This window comes from Schistocerca piceifrons, chromosome X, assembly GCF_021461385.2.
Source record: "Schistocerca piceifrons isolate TAMUIC-IGC-003096 chromosome X, iqSchPice1.1, whole genome shotgun sequence".
In the NCBI taxonomy this organism is placed as follows: domain Eukaryota; kingdom Metazoa; phylum Arthropoda; class Insecta; order Orthoptera; family Acrididae; genus Schistocerca; species Schistocerca piceifrons.
The window spans coordinates 592400011-592426190 of record NC_060149.1 but is presented as its reverse complement, the minus strand read 5'-3'; the positions used below and the strand labels follow the sequence as shown (position 1 = coordinate 592426190).

Genomic DNA, 26180 nt, shown 5'->3' with positions numbered 1-26180 from the left:
TGCTCGCATGTGCTTGATGGGATTTAAATTGGGGGACTGGACAAGCCAGTCCATTCACCACATAGCCTCTTGTTACAAGAGCTCCTCCACTTACAATCTGCGTAGTTAGATTTGGTTGTGCACTGTCACCCATAAAAATAAAGTCAGGTTGAGTGGGCCCCTGAAATGATACATCTAGAGAATTTATTTATTTATTTAGCGTATGGCTCATAACATCATAGTAAAAATTACAGAAACAACACGATTTAAGAAAAATCACATATGTATAAATAGAGCAATAAATAACAGTTTGTATATAAGAACACCGCCAATTGTAAATTTACACTCACAGAAGAGCAATCACAAGCAGACGTCCAGCTTAGATAATAGATAGTCGATTGCCTCTTGGGTCGCCATTAGGAAATCCCGTGGGTCACCCTCGCATGCCCTTAGTGGGCATTCCTGAACGATGTGTTTGACCGTCTGTCTCTCAGCGCCACAGTCGCAAGCGGCCGAAGGAAGTTTACCCCATCTGTGTAAGGAGTCGGCGCATCTCCCACAGTTGGTTCTGATGCGATTAAGAGTTGACCAAACTTTGCGAGGGCAGTCAAATCATCTAGAGAAAGAGTACAGTGTCATAATATGTTTTATCAGTGAGGTTACTGTGTTCAAACATTTGGAGATCAGTACAAAAATGCAACATTATGCCTCTCCACTACATAACATCTGGGCCACCAAGAAATCATATTCGACAATGTTCCTGGGTGCATTTTGTGTTCCCACCTCTTGCCATATGAGGGTAAGTCCCAGATTGTCGAACATGATCATTTTGGTGGTTCAGGTGTCATGTTGTGGGGAGGCATAATTTTGCTTGGGCATACCTACCACCAAATCTTTGAACACAGTATGCTCACTGGCCAATGTTATGGTGACACTTTACTTCTTTCTCATGTGTATCAAAAAGACAATCTGCCCTGGCTTCATTTTTACAGATGGCAATGCATGACCGCATTGACCAGCACAGGTGGAGGTGTGCTTGCAATGACAGGATATTCAGCGAATGAACTAGCATGCCCATTCCCCTGACTTAAATCCCATCAAGCATGTGTGGGGAGCTTTGGGGAAATGTATTGCAGCACATCACACGCACCAATGACCATCTGGCAGTTGTCAACCACACTAGTGGCTGAAGGGACTGCCCTACCACAAGAACTCTTCACCAGTCTTGTGGCCAGCCTGCAAGCACGTTGCAGAGCATGCATGGCCGTTCTTGGTGATCACACATCCTATTAAGATCTGTGTCCTGTCTTTTGTGTTGTCTAGGGGACCATATTGAAACATGTGACTTCAGTGTAATTACTGTCTTTGAATAAAAGTGTCATTTCTGTTCATCTCATTTTGTATTTCTTTAAGTTGCCTTCTTTACTATACTTGAGCAGTTCTGTGTATCTATGGTCCAAGTTCCATTGAGCTATGTTACTTAGCAGTGACATTATGTGAAAGGTACTTTCATCCTTGAGTTTGGCATACCAGTGTGTTTGTAATATCGGTAGGAGTTCAGGCAGGCAATTTATTTATTATTATTGTTAAATTAAAAGTAGACTAAGCTATCTTACAGAGTCCATCAGAGAGAGAGAGAGAGAGAGAGGGGGGGGGGGGGGGGGGGGAGCGGGGAGTAACAATCTCAGCTGAGCTGTGTAGTGAGATACAAAAGAAGAAGGGGTAGGAAGAGGAAGATGGTGTGTTGTTGACTGTGGGAGTGTGCAGGGACATCATGGGGACAGGATAAATGGGCTGCTATGTGCAGCAAAGGGAGGCTGTGGCCCAGGGAGGGGGAGAGAAGCAGGGAAGGGGGCTAGGACTGTGCAGGAGTGTGGGGGGAGGGGGAGACAGAAGGCATGTGAGGCTGGAGTGGGAGCAGGATAGGGCATAGAGACAAGTGGAGGCAGGGAATAGGGGAGGATCAGGCCAGGGGCAATACGGGAACAAGGGATATGTCGCAGGGAGAGTTCCCTACAATCCAATTCAGAAAAGCTTGTGTTGGTAGGAAGAATCTGGATGGCACAGGTTGTAAAGCAGTCATTGAAGTCCTGCACACTGTTTTGAATGGCACGCTCAGCAACTGGGTGATACAGAGAGATGGCTTGTTAGTGTGCTTGCCTGTGGGAATGCCTCAGTGTTGGCAGCTAAGTTGGTAGACCACATGAATGCTTTCACAGGTGGCCCTTCCTTTAATGGCATGGGTGATATTTGTGACAGGACTTGGAGTAGTAGGTGCTAATCAGTGGAGGTGTGGGACAGGTCTTGCTTCTGGGTCTGTTACAGGGATATGAGCTTTGGTGCAAGGGGGTTGGGAAAAAGTGTGGAGTGGGTATGGGCAAAGATACTGCATAGTTTGGGTGGACAGAGGAATACTGCTGTGGAGGGGGAGGGGTACCTTACGAGAATATTTCAGAATATTTCTGTTTTCAGGGCCTGCTGAAAGATAGTTGAAACACAGGCAAAGAACACAATTCGCTTGCCCCCTCCCCTTCCCCCAGTACATTTGCATTGTCCTTCCTTCTTCTTCTTCTTCTTCTTCTTCTTCTTCTTGTGTGTGTGTAGGGGGGGGGGGGGGGGGGGGGGGGGACATTTGCAGGTGGTTGTGTTTCCATCTCTGAAGGTAGAGTTTGTCTTATAGCTTAGTTTACTTGTAAATGTTCTTTTCAGATGTGTGGGTCTGCTGCTCAGTGTTAAGTTGCAGTTTATCCTAATTCTTATTGATGGTGTTGGTTACAGGATTTTAAGTTGTTCACTATTTGTAATATCTTATTTCTGATAATAATACTACCTTCCTAAGTAAATTGCACAATTTTATTGCAGAGCTATGGAAAAACAAATATCAGAAAATGCCACTGGTTTGTCACTCAACTTGAATTATAGGGTGATTAGCATTTATTTGTTTAGTAATAATTAAGAGAATAACACCCCTTTCTAACAGGTAGCATCTTAAAATGTTATCTTCTTTTTTAGCACTTATCTTATGATAAACATTTTGGTCTTCCCACTTTGACTATGTTTGAAGAAATTTTCTCCATATCCAAACTCAAAATAGTTATTTACATTCATTTTCATATGTCCATGTGTCCTAGAGTTCTCATATAGGGAACATGTTTTAGTAAGTTTTTCACCAGAACAATGAGAGATTTTGCATCAGCTGACTTCTACGAAGACTATTGTGCTGTGTGATGTCACATCAACAATATAACTAACTAAACTGAGCAGATATCTTCAAATACAATAATTTTTAACACCTTGGGTAAAATTTATGTGCTGTAATATTCTCCAGTCCCATCAGTTTGTCATCTCAAAATAAAATTGATATTTGACGATTCTGCATCAATCTCATTGTATTAAGGAGTATTATGGGCTATTTTTTTATTGTGATTTCTTCATTTATCTATGTCTATAAAAGTGTTGCTGTCAGATTTTTTGCCATGTACTGTACGGACGTTCTTGTCTCATAATTTATTTATCCATTCATTTAACCTGGCAAGATTGGGGCCATCAGGCCCCTTCTTGCACCTAACCAGGCATTAGCAGGACATTGAATTGCTCTAAGAGTGCAGGGCAGCTTGTTCCAGAGGTGAACAGGGCAGCTTGTTCCAGAGGTGAACAGCAGTGACAGTGGAAGAGTTTGCCAGTGTTTTTGTTTTATGAATTGGCATAGCTAGGATACCAGATAGGTGAGACCTTGTGTTTATATTTATGATTGAATGAAAGATGTTTAATCTCTGAGGTGAGATACTAGGGTGCTTTCACACTGAAGAGCCAGTGAAGTAGACATAGCGTATGATAGTCACATAACATGTCCACAACCACCCTAACTGAGTTTATGATGTGCTGGCATAGTCATATCAAAAAATGATACAGATGTAATGCACACAAACATTCATGATTAGCCTTAACTGTCTTGTGCTTTCACTACTTGTACCGTGTCAAATTACATCACAGCAGTGGAGGTTCAGTAGAATGAGTGATTGCATGAGTTTCTATTTCATGTCCTGTGAAAACATGTTCAGAAACATTTCGATGGCATAGAGGCAAGTCGTCTTTCATATGGTGACAGTATTCTCTGTCCAGTTTAAATGCTCATCTGAAATTACACTCCAGTTATTCACTGCTTTCTGATATGGCTTTGGGATGTCATCATGCTGAATGGCGGTTGATCGTGGAATTCTTGTTCACGGACAATATATCCCAGAGCTCTGGGAACAGTAGGTAATATGTTGATTGACCAGTATTCACAAAGTGATTACGGGTTTTCTATCTTAGGAATAGGTGTGACAATGCTTCTTTTCCATGAAGTGGGATGTATTCCATTCATGAGAGAAAAATTAAATATGTATGTTAAAACAGATGTTAAGCTATTGGCTATGTTCTTGATCATGATTATGCTAATACCGTCATTACCTATTGCTTCAGAAGAAATTCTGATTGTTGCTTTTCTTGTCATTTGTATTGTTGTGTGGTCTTGGTGGAAAGTGTTGTGATTAGGTATGTGGGTAGGAGACCCTTGTGGGCAATAGTTCCTTGCCACATGGAAGTTGACTAGTGCAAAGAAAAATTCATTTACTTCATTAACAGAGACCTGACAGATGGTTTTATTTTTGTCTTTCCAACCCCCAAGCTGTGGAGGTTCTTCCACAGGGTCGCAGGTGTCATATTGCTGCATACAAAGAAACAAGCTCTCCTGATGTTGGCATTGCAGACTGGTTGCCTTACCTGTTTTGTAGCCTACTGTATTCTTCGGAATGTTCGGCTTTTGGATTTTCCTTGAAACGTCTATGAGCAGCATCCCTATTGTTCATTATTTGGCATAATTCTGTTGTCAGCCATGGAGCAGGAGGTTTTCTTACACAGATTGTGCATAGTGCCGGTTTTTTATATAGAACAGTGAGTTTATTATCAAGTTCATGAATTTTACCATCAATTTTGGGCACTCTGATTATTTGATGCCGTGAGGTATGTGGGCAGCAGGCTGTTAGTGTCACAATCCATATGTTTAATGTTCCTACACATTATATCATGCAATTTCAGCTTTGGGAATTGCACAGAGTAGGTCATGAATATTATACCGTGTGCTGAGAGACCTGGAGCCAAGGTTTGGCCTGTATCTGTTACTCTGTCAATCTTTTTCATTGTGATCACACCTATAAGTTTGTGACTGTGTACCATATGGTGTGTAAGTTCCAATAAAACATGTTCATGTTGTTGCAACTAAACAAGCTTCTTAAGTTAACTGTGTCTCTCTCAACAAATCTATGTTCATGTCTCTCATTATGATGGGTGTGTTTGTATTGACACTGTACTGACGGCCTGTAATTTCAACTGAAAGGTGATCCTTCAGCTGATTATTGGTGGCTTGTAGATAACACAAGCTAAGCACTTCAATTATTTCAATGAACATGAATTCAGGCCTGTCTTTCTTCAGCAGGGTTTAATGTGCTTAAGACTTTGGGTCTGAGATCAGTTCGTACATATGCCCCAACACCTCCATCTTGTTTGTTTGATCCGTCCATCATAAAAAATATATGGAAATGCCAGGTGGCTAGGGCTTCCCATCAGGTAGACTGTTCGCCTGGTGCAAGTCTTTCGAGTTGATGCCACTTCGGCGACTTGCATGTCAATGGGGATGAAATGATGATGATAAGGACAACACAACACCCAGTCCCTGAGCGGAGAAAATCTCTGACCCAGCCGGGAATCAAACCCGGGCCGTTAGGTATGACATTCTGTCGCGCTGACCACTCAGCTACCAGGGGCGGCAAGAAATATATATCCTGGGAGGTGAAAAGGTGCAGAGAAAGTGTGTGGTCTGAGCCACATTTCAGAGAGGAAAGTTATTTGATTATTAAATTGGTGGGAGAGGAGACTAAGTTCTTCATAATGTGCAGATAAAGATTGGATATTGGAATGAGAGCTAGTACCAGCTGTGACACATTCTGTTGGGCTGTTTGGTGGAGGCTGTCTGTCTCTGCCAGGGTTTCTGCGTGCTGTTGTGGTTCTTGCTCATGACGCTGAAGCATTGTTGATTGTGAGGTGAAGATTTTCTGAGGTTACAGAGCAGTGGGAAGCAGAGTATTCATTGTGAGGAAATATGGATGAGATAGTGATGATTTTGAAAACATTTAACCCTCTGCAATAAAGTACAGTAGAGGATGGGAAACACAGAGAAAAATGGGTTTAAGAACTACAAAATCAGCACATAAAACTACAATTAAATTAGAAGTTACTAAAATAGCGCACACGTGATTTTGTTCTTGGCAGTTTTCACCAAGAAGGTGAGCGAATGATGCAACCAGTGAAGAAAGTAGTAATTATAGTGCTAATATTACAAACAGGCAGACATCTTGGGAAAATGGTTAGTGGTAGCAGTAACTAAAATTCAGTAATACTACAGTTAATTTTAATATATTTAATTTACAAGACACTGGGTACCACTGACCTGTTCAACTTGAGTGTGGTTCTTGGATGATGTATCTGCTTTTGCCAAATCAGATGTTTGATGTTCTTAAAAGTTCCTTCTCATGTTCCAGAGTTGAGATACACTCAGACACTCAACTTTCACAAGTGTGTACAGGCACTATACTGTTCAGTTAAACACAGTTCTGTTGGCCTGGCTAAAGTTTTGTGTAAGCAGACGCCCCAAAAAGCATGCCATTGAAAAAAAAATTGCTACAAATCAGATAGAATAATATTAATGTGTGAACTGGGAGTCTCACCTTCCATAACTAAATAAAATGTAAAACTTAATAACAAGGTCATAAATAATCGTTGCTCCCACTTGTGACAGTGCATCAGATCCATATAGTATTATGCTGCCCCTGCAAGCCTGCCTGCCTGCTTCTCTTGCTCACACAGTGACAAAAATATATAATATTCAAACTGAATTAAGTATTTGGTAAATTTCATTATTGTCAAACTGTTTTGTTGGTATGTTACTTCCTCATGCAAAGGAAGTTGTCTGCACCAGTGTGTCCTGTTAAACCATGTAGTGAAAGCTCCTTAGCAGAAATTATCTTGGAAAGGTTATTAAAGAATGCTTCATAGACAGACACACAGCTGTTCCCTGGTACTCAAAATTATGCCTGTAGATGCTTTATTTCGCATTATGATAGAGGAAAGATTCATATGGAGTTATCTTGGTTGTAAAATGGATGTAGATGTGCCTGAATGTAAAATTTCTTGAGAAATGCTTTGTTTTATGGATGGCATATAAGCGGGAGTGCTTATATGGTGGAATGAGATGTTATCGATATCCACATTGACTTTTTCTGTATTTTTTTGAAATTTTTAAGAAGATATGTTTTAAAAAGCCTTTTCTTCAAGTGAAAGAAGTCACCGAGTGGAAATCATGGCTATAAGGACAAGTGTGGTGTCTTGAGCGTAGTGTCATGCTCCATGAAACAGGAAAGCAATATCAAGGATATAATAAATTTAATGAACAAAAACATCTGCTTCGATGGTATGAAAATAAAGGCCAAGAACACAATAACAAGAGCAACACAATAGGTACAAAGGTACTGGCACAGATACTAAAGAAACAGTGGATCACAGTAAGGTCAATCTGGCACTAAGCTCAGAGATCACTTGTTGGAGATTAAGTTTACAGAGAAAACACAGACAGTATGCTCCCTTTGGCACTAAACACTACCTGGAGCCAAGTTGAGAATGAGCACTTACTAGACACTAAGTTCAGCAATGATCAGTGCCTGGATGAAAAGTTCGTGGCCTGTAAGTCTGAGTTCTGGGTTAGGTTCAACCATATAGTACTTGAGTTTGGGGCCGACAGCTGGAACATCCAATTCTGAATAATGTCACCAATGATGAACACACTGTGCTGCTGTTGAAGCTAACATTCCTGAGTATCAGCAGGCATGAGAGTCTGTAGGAAGAAAGAAAGGTGGCTTCTGACAGTTGCATTTGTCCCTAACAATGGACTTGGAGAGCAGTCCTGTTTAATGGGATGAGTAGCACCCATTGCTTGGACCAGGAGAGGCTCTTGAAGCTTAACAGACTTGTGCTGTCCTGACGACAGCTTATGTAGAAACCTGTGGCAGCATACTGTTGGAACTATTTCCCTGTCGCGTGGCACGTGGATGTGAGCAGGTTCCTTGTTGGCAGCACCCTCTGCAGGCACTGGTTTCACCTCCTGGTGGTCGGTCTTGATGGCATCATGTCATTCTTTTAATACTGGGGTGTGCGGGGGCAGTGGCGGCTGCCCATGTGATGGAGTTACCCGAATGGTTGCTGATTTACCAAATGAGAACCTCCAACATGGCAGTCAGTGTTTGTTTGGATCCCACCCAAGCTTCATCTGTCAATATACTTAGTCCCTACCCAAGTTAATTTTTGACACTATCATGCAGACAGTACCTAATAAGTTGGCTGCTTGATAACACTACATCAAATGTTATCTGAGAAAGTTCTGTAGCACGTTGACTCATTGGGAAGCAACAGTTCTCTCGCGTCATTCATTCACATTATCAGTAGAATGTCTTAATGGAACATTAGGTGTACTACTCATTTTCTTAATGTACATGTTTCCATGGTTTACTCTAGATATATGACAGTGCCATTGATCAAGATCCTGTTCCAGATGTTCCTCTTGTCCACCTTCTTTGCACACCATGGTGCTGGAAGTTTTGCAATATTACTCATAATAGATACCTAGAGGCTAAGTTGAGCTTGTTGAGGTGGTAGCATATACTGTCGGGGTTGACGTAAGACTCCCAGTTGCCTCGAAAAAGGCCTTGTGTAGTTCTATTGTTGACCACAGGTAACCACAAGGCAGAAGGTTCCAATGATGTCACTGCCTGTACATCAGTTCAGCAGGCAACTGAACAAGGTACACAGGCCAGAGTGTCCCATTTACGATTGGAGAGACAGCAGAATGTAGTGAACTGCACTGAGAATGCAGGTTTCCTTCTACCTCTATTAAACAGGTAGCTGTGAGTAGTGATTTCCATTTGTTGTCAAAAGAATATTGAGAAAGAAGATTCTAATATATTTGTAAGGATATTCCACACAAGTATCACAGTTACCATATTAACAATATGGTACAGTGTCGAACACTTTTCAGAAGCAAGGTATTATGTTCATGAAGGACATGTTGTTTGATGCCTATGCTGGAACAGGTTTGGCTGATAAAACACAATAGATTACACTTGCCAGTGAGTGTTCAACAAAAGTGAAAGTAACATAGCGTGCCCCCAAGGAAGTGTGATATGACTACGAGTGTACTACCCTCATATCTGCCTTACATTCAGGGGAAGGAGTAAATGAAAATAAGTGTTGTGAAAATAAGAAAATACTGTGAAATAAAAACAAAACAACAATTAAAATAAAGGCATTTTGTTCAGAAGTACACATCTGTGGGATCAAAAATTGCTGTTGGGTAACATTCAGTACCATAATGCTCCACAGTATGCATTGAATACGCTTGTGCCTTCTTAGGCATTCTGTGCACAAAATGCTCAATACATTACTGCTGAAGCCTGCCCGACTCTTTGATGGCAGCCTTCCTCAGTATATCGTGGGATCATGCGTTGCAGTTTCCAATTGCAAAATAATAACCACAAAAAGATAAAAGAACCCAGTAGTATCCATTACAAAATCAGGGGTAAAATTATAGGGTCTGTCATATTTCTTAAATATCTAGGGGTAAAACACTTAGGTATGCCTCATAATATCATGTTGGACCTCATTTTTCCCAATGTTGTGTAGCAACTTTATGTGGCATGGACTCAGCAAGTCGTTGGAAGTCCCCTGCAGAAATATTGAGTGGTGCTGCCTCTATAGCTGTCTCTAATTGTGAAGGTGTTGCCAGTGTGGGGAGCTGTGCACAAACTGACCACGCAGTTATGTCCGATAAATATTCAGTGGGATTCATGTTCGTTGCTGAGGGTGGCCAGGGTGGCCAAATCATTCACTTGAATTGTCCAGAATGTTCTTCAAATGAATCGTGAACAATTGCAGCCCAGTGACATGGCACATTGTCATTCATAAAAATTCCACCACTGTTTGCTAACATAAAGTCCATGAATAGCTGCAAATGGTCTCCAAGCAGCCAAACATAACCATTTCCAGTCAACGATTGGTTCGGTTGGTTGAGAGGACCCAGTACATCCCATGTAAACAGAGATTACACCAGCTTGCATAGTGCCTAGTTGACTTGGCTCCATAGCTCCGTAGAGTCTGTGCCACACTCACAACTTATCAGCTCTTACAAACTCAAATCGGGGCTCATCTGACCGGGCCACAGTTTTCCAATCATCTAGGGTCCAACCGATGTGGTCACAAGCCCAAGAGAGGCACTGCAGTCAATGTCATGCTGTTAGCAAAAGTACTCACACCAGTTGTCTGCTGCCAGAGCCCATTAATGCCAAATTTTACTGCAGTGTGGTAACGAATACATGTGTTGTAAGGCCCACATCGATTTCTCTGCTCCCAGTCATTAAGTGAAGGCCACTGGCCACTGCATTGTCTGTGGTGAGAGGTATTTGGTATTCTCGGCACAATCTTGACACTGTAGTTCTCAGAATATTGAATTCCCTAATGGTTTCCAAAGTGGAATGCCCCATGTGTCTAGCTCCAACTACCATTCCGTGTTCAGAGTCTGTTAATTTGACAGCTCCACCAATGTACTGCCCTTTTATACCTTGTGTTTGTGATCCTACCGTCATCTTAATATCTGCATATCACTATCCCATGACTTTTGTCACCTCAGTTTACTACGAAGCAATGTATGTTGCAGAGTAGTAGGTTGTACTGAGAAATAATTGTTCAGAAAAAAAATTTGGTACATTGAACCGTTTCAGAATTAATTAGCACAGAAGTTAGCCATTCAAACCAGTGTCTTTACAAATTAAAGTGGCTTGCCAAATACAGTTAGTGTCAGTTGTTCTCATAGCATAGATGATAGTGCATGAGGACGGATAGTGCACAAGACTGCTCAGCCTTTGGCTAGAGTTCAATCCTTACTACTGTCCCTTGTCCAATTTTTGTATCACTCTCTTGTTTGGTTTTAGGAATCGAAATTAAGAACATGTTCAGTGACACCATCTCTGGTGGGCTGCTTGAATTTGTGCATACAATGGCCTGCAAAATGGCACAGTGTATTGAGTTTCTTTTCTTAACAATTATTCCTCAGCACAGCCTCCCCTGCAGCACCCTTGCAAGCTTTTCACTGTTTCTGACCACCCTGTGTAATGGAATGAACTGTTTAAAACACATAATAGGAAAGACAAGTGGAAGACATATTTGTGGAGAGGATTCTGGAAAAGGCAGTGCCTCTGTAAAAGAGACAGTGTACAAGACGCCAGTGTAACAGAGATGATTAGGCAATGTTAATTTGGAATCTAGGGAAGAAAGTGACACTGTTCTCATGTGGAAACACTCAGAGAACTACTACTCAGGGAAGACTATGCAACAGTCCTAGTGGCTCCACTGTATGTCTCAATTTGGAACAATGAGAGTAGAAAAGAAAGATCAAGGCACCTACTGAGGTATATACATATAAAACTATTTTTCCCTCTTAATATATAAATGGAGTAGGACAGATTGTTACAAATATATGTACCAAGTATCCTCTGCCAACGATGGTTCAATGGCTTTCAAAATATAGATATGCTGAAACATCTATTGTGAAGGTCTTGGAGAAGGTTGCCAGTTCAATCCTCAGAGAAGAGTATAGTGTCTAACAGGCCCCGTGAGCCTTCAGAGGTGGATAACAACACAATAATTTTCAAACCTTCCAGAATTATCATCATGCCAATGGCTTTGTGGAAATTGTTGCTGTGATTACAAATGGTTTTAATATTTATAAGGTAAATTTTTGTTTTAGGCTGGATGTTTCAAACATCATCAGCTGCAGTTTCCTGTTGTATAAGAATTAAGGTATCATTCAAAATCCTGTTTATGAATTGCTGGAAAGAATCACACTTAGAGTATTATCGGATAATACACCTGTGGAAAAAGTCTACCCATGAAAATACATTACATTGTTTTGGTATTGTACATAACTGCCAATTGCTGTGCTTGGGGAAATTAATATCATGTGTGTTTTCCAGTGGCACTGTCATTTTACTTTGTAAGTTATTCCATTTTTGTCAGTTTGTTGAAAATTGTTCTAACAGAAGTTAAACTGATGAACAGAATTGCTGTCTGCAAAGTTCTGATCTCTCTTTTCTTTTTTTACCTGTGTACATTCACCTTTCGATTGGAATCCTGTAACAAACTTTCCGATATTCCTGATTATAGCAACCACATCTAATATCTTTACTTCTAGCATGTTGTTCAAAAAATCCAGAAACTAAATCTCTATAACTATGTCCGAAAGGCAGACACTACATGTATAATTAAGGTGATGACGGCCAGTGATCTCTCCAGTGCAGGTGCACAACAAGCTTGAACTCTTATGGTAATCAGTGAGATAGTGCGTCCAATGAGGCTAATGAGCAGGGGTGCTACATCATAGTGTGTCGTATAAGTTGAGAATTTGAATCTGATGGGAACCATACTGTGCTAGTCAATGCAGCTGTGGTGACGATAGTGTCCAGATGGTGTAATGGTCAGCATACCTGCCTAGTAAACAGCAGACCCAGGTTTGAATCCCAGTCCGGCACAAATTTTCAACTTGCCCTATTGATACAAATCAATGCCCACTGGCAGCCGATGTCTTTAATTTCTTTGTGCCTCTTTATAGCAAAAATTATGAAACACGAAAGTCCTCAATCCATTTGTTGGCTCACATTGTGTGTTACATCGATGAGTCGCCATTCCACAGATTGTAGTAAATTATAGCATGCATAAAATAAGTTTGCTTTGTGACTGATAGGCGTCAGTGGTGCCAGCTTGTGTACAGCATTGACGTGTCACTCTTACCCCTCTACCTGTAACTACCCATGCTTGTCATATACCTACAAAATGGGCAACACAATGAATACATGGAGCCTGAGAATGAATTGTGGATAGCTGACACTTGATCCCACTTGACTTGCTGAAGTATCAATTGCAAAGTTATTTTAATTGAAGTATAGACATTATGTCACCTTTTGTCATGTCAGAATGAAAACAAGCACCAAATTCTAATAGTTGAACAATAACCCATATCATTCAAGAGTCTAATTACATACTTAAATAAGGAGAATTGTACACAAAGCTGTGTTAGACAACTCTCCTTCCCCCTCCCCTCTCTCTCTCTCTCTCTCTCTCTCTCTCTCTCTCTCTCTAAATTATATAGGGCTCACTTGACTGACTTTCTGATTGTTTTGTCCAAGTATAGTATCTGGTATATCACACTGTTATCCAAAATTGTGAGTATTGTGTATGATAGTGCAAGATATTGTAGTCAGTACATAATAGCTTCATATTTTGGGGGCAGAAGTATTTATTTATGGAGTTTGTCCTTAAGTGATTAATAAAATTATTTTGTGTGGTTAAACTACACGGAAGAGCCAAAGAAACTGGTACATCTGCCTAACATCGTGTAGGGCAGCCGCGAGTACACAGAAGTGGTGCAACACGACGTGGCATGGACTCAGACTAATGTCTGAAGTAGTGCTGAAGGGAATTCGCACCATGAATCCTGCTGTCCATAAATCCATAAAGTATGAGGGGATGGAGATATCTTATGAACAGTATGTTGCAAAGCATCCTAGATATGCTCAATAATGTTCATGTCTGGGGAGTTTGGTGGCCAGCTGTAGTGTTCAAACTCGGAAGAGTGTTCTTGGAGCCATTCTGTAGCAATTCTGGACGTGTGGGGTGTCACAGTGTCCTTCTAGAATTGCCCAAGTCTGGCAGACTGCTGCCTTGACCCACCAAGCTAGTGTTAGACTGTTTATGTGGTCATTACGCTCTCCAGATCTCTCACCCATTGGAAGTATCTGGTAATGGGGTGCCTAGATACTGGCTTGCCACCAATCTGCACTAACTATGACTGATGAACTCTGCTATACAGTTGCTCCAGCAAGAAATTCCACTCCCGTATCTGTCATCCAAACTCCAAAATCCAGGTGATCAGACAGGATGCTTACGTAAGTGTCACCTGTTGCATTCATATCTAGACATATCAGGGGTCCCATATCACTCCAACTGCACACCCCCCTCACCATTACAGAGCCTCCACCAGCTTGAACAGTCCCCTGCTGACATGCAGAGTCCATGGATTTATGAGGTTGTTTCCATACCCGTACACGTCAATCAGTTACATACAATTTGAAATGAGACTCGTCGGACCAGGCAATATGTTTCCAGTCATCAACTGTCCAATGTCGGGGTTGACGGTGCCAGGCGAGGCATAAAGCTTTGTGTTGTGCAGTCATCAATGGCACACGAGTGGGCCTTCATCTCCGAAAGCCCATATCGCCGATGTTTCATTGAATGGTTTGCACACTGGCAATTGTTGTTGGTGCAGAATTGAAACCTGCGTCAGTTTACGAAAGGGTTGCACTTCTGTAATTTTGAATGATTCTCTTCAGTCGTCATTGGTCCCGTTCTTGCAGGATCTATTTCCGGCTGCAGTGATGTCAGAGATTTGGTGTTTTACCGGATTCCTCATATTCCCGATACACTCGTGAAATGCCATTGTAGCAGCAGTAACCAATCTAACAACTGCGCCAGACACTTGTTGTGTTATATAGACATTGCCAACCACATCGCTGTATTCTGCCTGTTTACATATCTCTGTATTTAAATGAACATGTCTATACCAGTTTTTTTGGTGTTTCTGTGTATGATTAATGCCATAGAGGATAAAGACCAACTGTAATTGTGCTAGCTGAGGGGAATTTTCTTTATGAAAGTTTTGGAAACCTAACCTTGAATAACTGACTATGATTTCTCATTGTTCTCGTGTTTATAGACTACCCTTTTCATGCAGTATTGTGATTATGCCATCATAGAACTTTCTCATTTAGTAGCAGTTCATGTGTCATTTATGATCTTTATTTATTCTATCCATTACTTTGAGATTCATCATAATGTATCGTGTTAAGAAAAAAAAAAAAAAAACTGAATCATCTCTAATTTCGTTTGGACGCCATTTGGTAGATCATAGTAGCATTTTGCATTCACAGGGCCAAACTTGTAAGTAAAATTTGCAGCATATTCAAACCATACCAGTGAATGGCTCTTGAACACTAATCTATCAGTTGGATGAGAACCTCATATGAATAAATTACTTTGTAATGAATAATAGAGTATGGGACTGGAGATAACTTAAATGCTTCCCAATTCCTTTTCATCCATTCGAATGCATTAGGATAACATTGTATTCCAGAAACAAATTTTATACACATATTTTAGCTGTTCTGTCCCATTTCCAGGCCTATGGGAGTTTAAAGAAGCACACCGTGATGTTGAATCTGGACGGCTTCCATGTTATCATACACATCCAGCAGAAAGGCAGCTCTGTGATGATGAAATGGAGTTCTATGTGATTCATGGGTGTGTTCTTGTAGTTACTTCTCATATTACCTCATTATCTGCTTTATTCAGATTCTCACTAGTTGTTTTGGATCAAGTAAATGAACACTTTCAGGCATCCAAAGTGAATAGTTAAAGTGTGTCTTGAAAGTGTGTGATATGCTACTGCTTTCGTGTACTATAATTATATTTATAGTTACTGTGAAGGATATGTTTGGTAGCACAACAGTGCATAGTGTGTGATAAGTCATTTATTTGCAGGATCAGAGTTTTTTACCAGGTATTATTTCACTTGTTTGCTTCAGATGCATCCAAAGTTATAAAACAGTTAATTAAATATTATATCTGAAGTTGATATAAAATATACATTACAAGAAAATAAACTGTTGCTGCTGCAACTCATTGACAGTATTTCTGAAAATGAAATACATTCTCTTCACTGCTGCTTTTTACATCATATTGAAGGAGAAATTACGCCACTAGCCATTGCATTAATAGTATACTAATGCCAATAATAGAGTCATGTATTGAAACATAGTGTTATTCATTTTACTGCTTCCCCCCCCCCCTCCCTCTTTTTATATACAAAAAAGTCATTACAAACTAAAGCTGATATGCTGCCCTGCCACACACAGACATATTAATTGAGTTTCGTTTTGAAGAAAGGCAGAACATGTAGTCAATACTGAGTAGTAGCAAGTACACGAATAAACTTTTGTCATGTAAGCTCAGAATTAGACCACAGTCCATCATGAAGTAACATGACTTGTCAACTACTCCCCCCCCCCCCCCCTCCACCCGTCTGCCTTTCTTACTCCCCCCAGTTGGATCTTGGGATGCTGTTGACTGTCAGCTATGTTTTATAACACTGTAAAGCACTAATAATGAACAACTTTCCATGTGCTACAGTGAGAAACCATATCCTCTAAAATTAAGACTAGACCAGTCAATGTGTGTGTAAACAACTGTGTGGCATTTACATTGCGGATTGGGATATCATGGCATACACATTCTCACTGAGCCTTAAGCAATGTATTTTTCCACAGGGACAGTATATACAGTGTTGAGAAACAAATTCTTGGTATGAAATAGACCTGTGGTATGGTAAAAAAGGGCTGCATTTTTATGCAATGTGGTGTGGCCTGTTTAATATCGTTTGGGTAGAAATCAAATACAGGTACATTTAACAGCACAAGATTTGGTCATAAAAAATCTATAACATGTAGAGTTAATTGTGTACAGCACTGATGCAAATTAAATGCATTACATAAATTTTTCCACAGGCATCGGGAATACACAGAAGAAGAAATATTACATCAGAAATTATGTGAAATCAGTCCTTTAGTACTATAGACCTGTTCCAAGAAGATGCGAGTACTTCTCTGCAAATAGGATATACTGTTATTATCTATATTTATAGTGCATATCCCTCCTTCATGAAGATACAGGTAATTTTACACAGTATATGTGACTGTGTTTTGGATTTAAATCAAGGAGGGTTATTTCAGATAGCAGGTATGATAGAACTGGTGGTAACATTTGCTGTTATCCCTCCCATATGGGACTGCTGGAATTTCTGCTGATGATGACGACTACAATGTTGATATATGTATTACATCATTGTCATTGTTGTCTGTTACTGCTTACAAGGGAACCTCCCCATCGCACCCCCCGCAGATTTAGTTATAAGTTGGCACAGTGGATAGGCCTTGAAAAACTGAACACAGATCAATCGAGGAAACAGGAAGAAGTTGTGTGGAACTATGAAAAAAATAGGTAAAATATACAAACTGAGTATCCATGCGCAACATAGGCAGCATCAAGGAGAATGTGAGCTCAGGAGCGCCGTGGTCCCGTGGTTGGCGTGAGTAGCCGCGGAACGAGAGGCCCTTGGTTCAAGTCTTCCCTCGACTGAAAATTTTACTTTCTTTATTTTCGCAAAGTTATGATCTGTCCATTCGTTCATTGACATCCCTGTTCACTGTAATAAGTTTAGTGTCTGTGTTTTGTGACCGCACCGCAAAACCGTGCGATTAGTAGACAAAAGGATGTGCCTCTCCAATGGGAACCAAAAACATTTGATCGCAAGGTCATAGGTCAACCGAGTCCTCCACAGGAAAACGCGTCTGATATATTCTATACGACACTGGTGACGGCATGTGCGTCACATGACAGGAATATGTTGTCGATCCACCTAACTTGTACACTTTGCGAATGGGTAAAAAGATTATTCTACCTTGCCCGATTTAGGTTTTCTTGTGGATGTGGTAATCACTCAAAAAAGTGATGAAAACATAAGAGTTTGTCACATAAACCGAAAATATGAAATTAAACTTTTCACTGGAGGGAAGACTTGAACCTACGACCTCTCGTTCCGTAGCTGCCCTCGCTAACCACAGGACCACGGCACTCCTGAACGCACATTGTCCTTGATGTTGTTTATCTTGGCATGGACTACTCAGTTAGTATATTTTACTGATTTTTTTCATAGTTCCACACAACTTCTTCCTGTTTTCTCGATTGATCTGTGTTCAGTTTTTCAAGGCCTATCCATTGTGCCAGCTTATAACTAAATCTGAGGGGGGTGCGATGGGGAGGTTTCCTTGTTAGTAGAAAGATGAAGACTGTCAAAAACTGATTGTTCAATCTGTGCAATTTTGGCAGCATGAACACTGAGTTTTCTATATTACTAAACTAGCTGAGGAACCCGGCTTTACCTGGATATTTATTTGCATGCGTTGAATTTATTTTGATGTGTAAAGCTTCTTTGTATGTTTGGGGACATGAACAAAAAGCATGTTCACATCAACTAACATGGAAGAGAGCCACATAGAGCCGGCCATGCGAAAAGCGACTGACACTGAGACCCAAGCTCACAAAATTTAGCATCTGGCCTTGTGCTTTGTTTATGGTCATTGCATAAGGTCACTGGGAATTGTACACACTTAAAGCCGTATGGTGAACTGTTAGGAACAAGTGGGATACAGGATATAAAAACTCGCTCACCTGTGCCATCTTCCCTCAGAATTTCCACTTTTGTGATGTCACGTTGGAGAGAATTAACTTCAAGCATCTGTGAGTGAAGGCTTTTTGAGGAGTGATGTAATGCATGTTGCTCTCAAGAGTTACGTCACACCTCACTTTAGGAGTAGTTTCCAAATAGCAAGTTAAAACCTGATGTTCTTGAGCCACAGAAAGTCTCGCAGCACAATCTTCATTGGATTCTTGAGATCACATAGACCGCAGTTCGGGTGTATTCAGAAAGACCTGTTTCCCTAGGCATTTTTATATATAAGCAAAATGAAATCAGAATTTAATGAATAGGTCCACAAATCACAAAGCAAACTTAATAAATTTGTTTCTTCCTAGCAAAGAATATAAATAAAATGTATCTAAAGGTGCAAAGCAATGTTGTTAATTTTTTAATATACAGAGTGACATAAGTCTGTACATCCTAGCCAAGTAAATTCGCTGTTTGCACTCATAAAGTTAAGATTATGGCGCTTAATTCTGCCACTGATGTAAACTTCCGAAAATACATCTGTCACTGAGTTAAAAAAAAAAACTGTCAGTGCCATCTATTGGTTCTTTGGTATACTGCGCTACAGTGATAAAACATCCGAACTAGTAAGCTGAGCAGTTGATCTTGGATAAAATTTGAAACTATATCTTTTTTCCATCTTCATATTTTGATGAACTAAAGCCTGTACACTGATTGGCCAGAACACTATAAACACTGACCTACTGAAACTTCCTGGCAGATTAAAACTGTGTGCCCGACCGAGACTCGAACTCGGGACCTTTGCCTTTCGCGGGCAAGTGCTGTACCATCTGAGCTACTGAAGCACGACTCACGCCCAGTACTCACAGCCCTACCTCTGCCAGTATCTCGTCTCCTACCTTCCAAACTTTACAGAAGCTCTCCTGCGAACCTTGCAGAACTAGCACTCCTGAAAGAAAGGATATAGCGGAGACATGGCTTAGCCACAGCCTGGGGGATGTTTCCAGAATGAGATTTTCACTCTGCAGCGGAGTGTGCGCTGATATGAGGAAGTTTCATATCAGCGCACACTCCGCTGCAGAGTGAAAATCTCATTCTGGAAACATCCCCCAGGCTGTGGCTATGCCATCTCTCCGCTATATCCTTTCTTTCAGGAGTGCTAGTTCTGCAAGGTTCGCAGGAGAGCTTCTGTAAAGTTTGGAAGGTAGGAGATGAGATACTGGCAGAGGTAGGGCTGTGAGTACCGGGCGTGAGTCGTGCTTCGGTTGCTCAGATGGTAGAGCACTTGCCCGTGAAAGGCAAACGTCCCGAGTTCGAGTCTCGGTCGGACACACAGTTTTAATCTGCCAGGAAGTTTCATATCAGCGCACACTCCGCTGCAGAGTGAAAATATCATTCTGGAAACTGACCTACTATCAATATAGATCCGTCCAGGCAATAATAGCATCACCTGGCAAGGAATGACTGCTAGTCAAGTGCACACACAGTGCATGTAGTATTTGTGAACATGCTGTCCGTGTGTAGAATGGGAATCTATCTGCGTTTGACCAATGACAGATTTGTGATGGCCCGAGGGCTCAGAAAAAGCAGTTCAGAAACTGCACAACTTGTCAGGTATTCAAAGGTGCTGTGGTGAGTTTCTTCAACACATGGCAAAACCAAGGTAAAACCATGTCCAGACATTTTGCGGCTAGGTGGCCACACCTCATTACAGATGTCAAATGTTGTTGGATGGCCAGATGGATAAAACAGGACAGGCAGCATTCTATGGTGGAAATAACACCAGTCTTTAATGCTGGGCGGAATATAAGTGCGTCTGAACACACAGTGCACTGAACGCTCCTAATGATGTGCCTCCACAGCTGGTGACACAAGCATGTGCCAATGTTAACCCCACAACATCGGCAACTATGACTGAAATGATGGACACATGACCATCAGCACTGGATGTTGGTACAGTGGCAGGGCATTGTATGGTCTGTGACTCCTGATACCTACATCAGGCCAGTGGAAAGGTGTGAATCCATCGGTTTCCAGGGGAACGGCTTGTTGACACCTCTGTTGTGGGACAGAGACAAGTTGGTGGCGGCTCAATTTTACTCTGGGGTACATTCATGTGGGCTTTCATGGCTCCAGTGGAGCTCCTGCCAGACACCATGATGGCCAAGGAGTATCGTACACTGCTTGCAAGCCATGTACACCCCTTTGTGATGATCATATTTCCTAATGGCACTGGCATTTTTCAGCCAGATAATGTGCCATGTCACAAGGCCAGGAGTGGGATGGAATGCTCCAAGGAACACAGTGATGAGTTCCAATTGATGTGCTGACGACCCCCCACCCCCCCAACTCACCAGATCTGAACCCAATTGAACACACCTGGGATGTGATTGAATGTGGCATCAGAGCTCATCGCCCCCCCCCCCCCCCCCCCGCCCCTTTCCATGGAATTTATGGGAATTAGGTGACGTGTGTGCAGATGTGTGCCAACTCCCTCCAGTGACTTAGCAGGGCCTGAGCTAGATCAGCTATGCTCGAGTTACCTGTGAAAACCCCGTGAAAATTCATCTAGCAGATTTGGAGATTAACGTGTTCAGACAGACGTGACGGTTCTACAGTTTCTTTATTAATACAGATTTCATTCTACACCCCCCAAAAACATGCATTTTTCATGTTAGGTGCATTGTGCTGCCACCTAATACCAGGTACTCCATATCAGCAACCTCAGTAGTCATTAGACATTGTGAGAGAGCAGAGTGGGGCACTCTGCGGAAATCATGGGCTTGGAATGTGGCCAGGTGATTAGGTGTCACTTGTGTCACACATCTAAACACGAGATTACTGCACTCATAAACATTCCATGGGGCACTGTTTCTGATGTGATAGTGAAGTGGAAATGTGAAGGGACACATTCAGCACAAAATCGTACAGGCTGACCTTGTGTGTTCACTGACAGAGACCGCCGACAGTTAAAGAGGGTCGTAATGTTTATCAGGCAGACATCTATCCAGACCATCACGCAGGAAACCCAAATTTCATCAGGATTCACCTCAAGTACTGTGGCAGTTAGGCGGGAGGTGAGAAAACTTGGATTTCGTGGTCAAGCGGCTGCTCATAAGCCACACATCATGCTATTAAATGCCAAATGACGCCTCACCTGATGTAAGAAGCATAAACATTGGACAATTGAACAGTGGAAAAATTTTGTACGGAGTGATGAATCATGGTACACAATGTGGCAATCCGATGGCAGGGTGTGGGTATGGCGAATGCCCGGTGAACATCATCTGGCAGCGTTTGTAGTGCCAACAGTAAAATTCGGAGGCAGTGGTGTTATGGTGTAGTTGTATGTAACATGGAGGGGGCTTGCAGCCCTTGTTGTTTCGTGTGGCACTATCACAGCATAAGCCTACATTGATGTTTTAAGCACTTTCTTGCTTCCCACTGTTGAAGAGCAATTCGAGGATGGTGATTGTATCTTTCAATGCAATCGAGCACCTGTTTATAATGCACGGCATGTGGCGGAGTGGCTACATGACAATAACATCACTGTAATGGACTGGCCTGCACAGAGTCCTGACCTGAGTCCTATAGAACACCTTTGGGATGTTTTGGAACACCGACTTCATGCCAGGCCTCACCGATGTCATCAGTACCTCTCCTCAGTGCAGCACTCCGTGGAGAATGGGCTGCTATTCCCCAAGAAACCTTCCAGCACCTGATTGAATGTTTCCCAAGAAACCTTCCAGCACTTGATTGAATGTATGCCTGCAAGAGTGGAAGACGTCATCAAGACTAAGAGTGGGCCAACACCATATTGAATTCCAGCATTATCAATGGAGGGTGCCATGAACTTGTAAGTCATTTTCAGCCAGGTGTCTGGATACTTTTGATCACTGAGTGTAGCTGTTTGTAACTTGATTGGGGGAGAAAAAGAAAAACTTACATAGAGTATTGTAATCCCCCAACAAATTTTGAAGTGGCTGATAGTGCAGCCATTGCATAACATGACAAGAGTGGTATCACTAAACAACAAGACAGTGGTACCTTGAGAATCCTCCAGTTGCTGTAGTGTTGACTAGGACTTATTACTTGCCACATTACATTGAAGAACAGCTGTAACTTACATGCAGAACAACATCCCACTAGACAAAAACTCCAATTTTCTGCTTCAGTGTCACATCTTGTGAGAGAATTATTAAATGTTTCACTGAGGTGATAAGTGATTTACAGTACAATTTGATGCCACTACCAGAAATAAGAGAACAGTCATGGTGTTGCCACACATTTCCTACCATATTGGCATGTTAGAATTATGCTAACAGTCGTAAGAACACATTCACATAGCCGTATCCTTAGCAGCATAAAGGACTGGGAACATTATTGAACAATAAAGTTCTTTGTAGTTTCCAGAGCAGTGAGTAGTAGTACACACTGTTGGCTACAGACTGACTTCGCATTGTGAAAACATCTGGGTGGCAACTGGTGCCCAGTTCATGTATTCCTTGGCTAATGGATGCTTTTTGACTGGCGGCTGGACTGCAAAGCAAACATGCCGTTGTCAGTGAGAGGCTCACTAATGAACACTGACACTATCAATTAGTGTTCGTCAAGGATGATATCAATTGTGACTGGTAGAAAGTAGTATTTTCCAATAAATCAATATTGTCCTCAGCAAATGACATTCCAGGTGTGTAGGCTGCAAGGTGCCAAATTCAACCTCAAATATGAGGTTTGGAACTTAAATAGTGGCAACTATTTATTCACAACTGATACAAAAGAGTTAAGTTTTCACTTGTTACTGTCCTTCAAAGTAGTCACCAGCGTTGTGTAACTGGCCTGACCCTACACCAACTACCTATGATAACCTTTGGAACATCACCCTGACTGCTGTGGAGGAGGTGGCAGAAAATGAGATATATATTATCCACCACATGGACTTAACTTCCTCACACAAAGAAACGGAAGACCTGTGCACGAACATTAAGTAGCTAGGAAACCACATTCTGTGCCATTTTAAAGGCCAAAAATATCTTATTAAGAATCAAGAAATGTTTATTCTGCTGATTTTGTGCTTTGTACTTATAAACACATGAACACAGTATCAGAAAAAAATCTACCATAAGTGGAATCCAAACTGAACTTTGCCATCACACTGTTACTTTCCAGCTTGTTGACCATTCTCTCAAGCTATAAACACATTATATTAACTGCTGCAGCGTTGAGACATTTCTTGCTGCTGTTCCCCACTTGATACCACCTTATGATAGTAACGGCATTTCCTAGGGCTGTAATTTTGACTATTGCACCACAATTTCCTTCAGTGCTTTTTAGGTGCCAAGAAAACATTCTCAGGTTTCCTGCTGCATCAGTTCACAGTGGTTCCATGGCTATTTGAAAGGCATATCCTCTCCTTACAGCATATTGTTAAGATGGAAAGAGAGTATATGGCATGAACTTGATGCAAATTGACACAGCAAGATTTCATTGCATTTATACTCCATGAACACCTTCATTTGCAGGTCAAGGTGTTAATCCTTCAGTTGCATTCACAATTACAAGTGTTTACATTTATGAGCAGTACTGTACTAATGTGATTGGTTCTTGCCATATTTTTGTAATTTCAAATGTACCTGATGGGCCTGATAATAGCCCAAGTATTAGTCATGCAGGAAATGTTTGGACTAAGTCAAAATTAAAAAATAAATAAATAAAATAAAATAAAAATGCGAAACAAGTTGCAGATCATCCAAGTTCAGGATGATAACACAAAGAAGACATGCCAAACTTTAGTTTATGAAATGTACAAATAAATAAAATACCACATTCACAAAAAATTATGATGTACATATTACCAAATCCTAAAATTCCTTGTTTATTTATTTAGTAAAAAATTGTGAAAATGGATTTTTATTTTCAATAACTTTGTCATCTCTGAAGTGAAGTGAACTCTAGGCAGATGTATTTTATAAAATCATTTCTCAAGTGCTGCTATAAATTACAGCAGCTTGAATGAAACAACATATGTTTATGTTTCCCTCTGCTAAACTTCAATTTATAACACTCATTTTTGTAGTATCAGATTACATATATTTAAATACACATCAATTATGGCAGCAGATCTAGACATTTAGCAATTCTCATGCAGTTTTTCAAGTCTTATCACTGTTCTTTAGCCCAGTCTGTGGGTGAACCAAAAACAGCACTATAAATTTTAATAAAGTGTCCATTATTGTAGTGTAAATGTTAGTGTGCAGTTTTGTATGAAGTAAAATCACACACATCATGATGTTATGTATTTTATGTATTTATTTTTATCTTTCAGTATTCTTAACCATCTTCCAACTATTGGACATGGGGTTGTCTTACTTTGCATGTCAGGTGTCAACTTGACAGATGATCTTGTGAGACTAATGCTGCTAAGCTGCCCTAATCTTGAGACCTTAGATCTTAGCTACACTTGTATTTCAGGATACTTCGCATTTAGAGGGTACGTATCAAAGATTTGTATTTCTTATGAACACCACATAAATTTCGCATCAACAATTCAATGCAATTTTCTGTTTGGTAGCACTTGAATACTGCCTAACACTTAGCGAAGGAATCATGAAATTCAGTTGTCAAATTCTGTTTGACAATTGCATTTGTTTAATTTTTGTTCCTTTCTAGTAAACTTCGAAAATTCAACTGTTTTCTCCTATTTGCATTTAATTCATCTGCATTGAAAAAGCTGTTACAGAAGTGTGCATCTGAAAATCTCTTTCTTGTATTCAAGGAGGTTAACTAGGCAACTTGGAATTATGCACATACATAAAACATTCACAGACATGAAAGCCACATTAATATCCCTTGTATCAACAAGGAACTGTACTGTGACATTGTCATCAGTAGCTTGATATTTAAAAACGAAATTTAGAAGATAACACATCCAGTGAAAATCAACTTCCATCAAAACTTTACTGGCTCAAATCGTGTGCTTATCTTTCCTTCAATTAGTTATACTTCAAATATCAGCATTACACTGCTGTATAAATAACATAAATAACTCATTCATATACAAACAAGTTTCAGCTAATGCAACATCTGACATGTAAAAGATCTGTTATCTGCACTTATTTGAAGATGAAACACTACCCAACAAATATTCTCCCCCCTTGCCTCCCCCTCTCCCCCCTTGCCTCCCCCTCTCCCCCCTTGCCTCCCCCTCTCCCCCCTTGCCTCCCCCTCTCCCCCCTTGCCTCCCCCTCTCCCCCCTTGCCTCCCCCTCTCCCCCCTTGCCTCCCCCTCTCCCCCCTTGCCTCCCCCTCTCCCCCCTTGCCTCCCCCTCTCCCCCCTTGCCTCCCCCTCTCCCCCCTTGCCTCCCCCTCTCCCCCCTTGCCTCCCCCTCTCCCCCCTTGCCTCCCCCTCTCCCCCCCTTGCCTCCCCCTCTCCCCCCTTGCCTCCCCCTCTCCCCCCCTTGCCTCCCCCTCTCCCCCCTTGCCTCCCCCTCTCCCCCCTTGCCTCCCCCTCTCCCCCCTTGCCTCCCCCTCTCCCCCCTTGCCTCCCCCTCTCCCCCCTTGTCTCCCCCTCTCCCCCCTTGCCACCCCCTCTCCCCCCTTGCCTCCCCCTCTCCCCCCTTGCCTCCCCCTCTCCCCCCTTGCCTCCCCCTCTCCCCCCTTGCCTCCCCCTCTCCCCCCTTGCCTCCCCCTCTCCCCCCTTGCCTCCCCCTCTCCCCCCTTGCCTCCCCCTC

At 41.6% G+C, this 26180-nt stretch overlaps 1 protein-coding gene across 1 annotated transcript in view; it reads left to right on the top strand.

Annotated features, from left to right (window-relative positions):
- Positions 1-26180, top strand: part of LOC124721930 (F-box/LRR-repeat protein 5-like) — a 122478-nt gene that overhangs the window by 88377 nt on the left and 7921 nt on the right. The window contains exons 4-5 of the mRNA XM_047247087.1: positions 15351-15471; positions 24777-24941. Coding sequence (XP_047103043.1) covers positions 15351-15471; positions 24777-24941 — 286 coding nt within the window. The remainder of the gene's footprint in view (positions 1-15350; positions 15472-24776; positions 24942-26180) is intronic.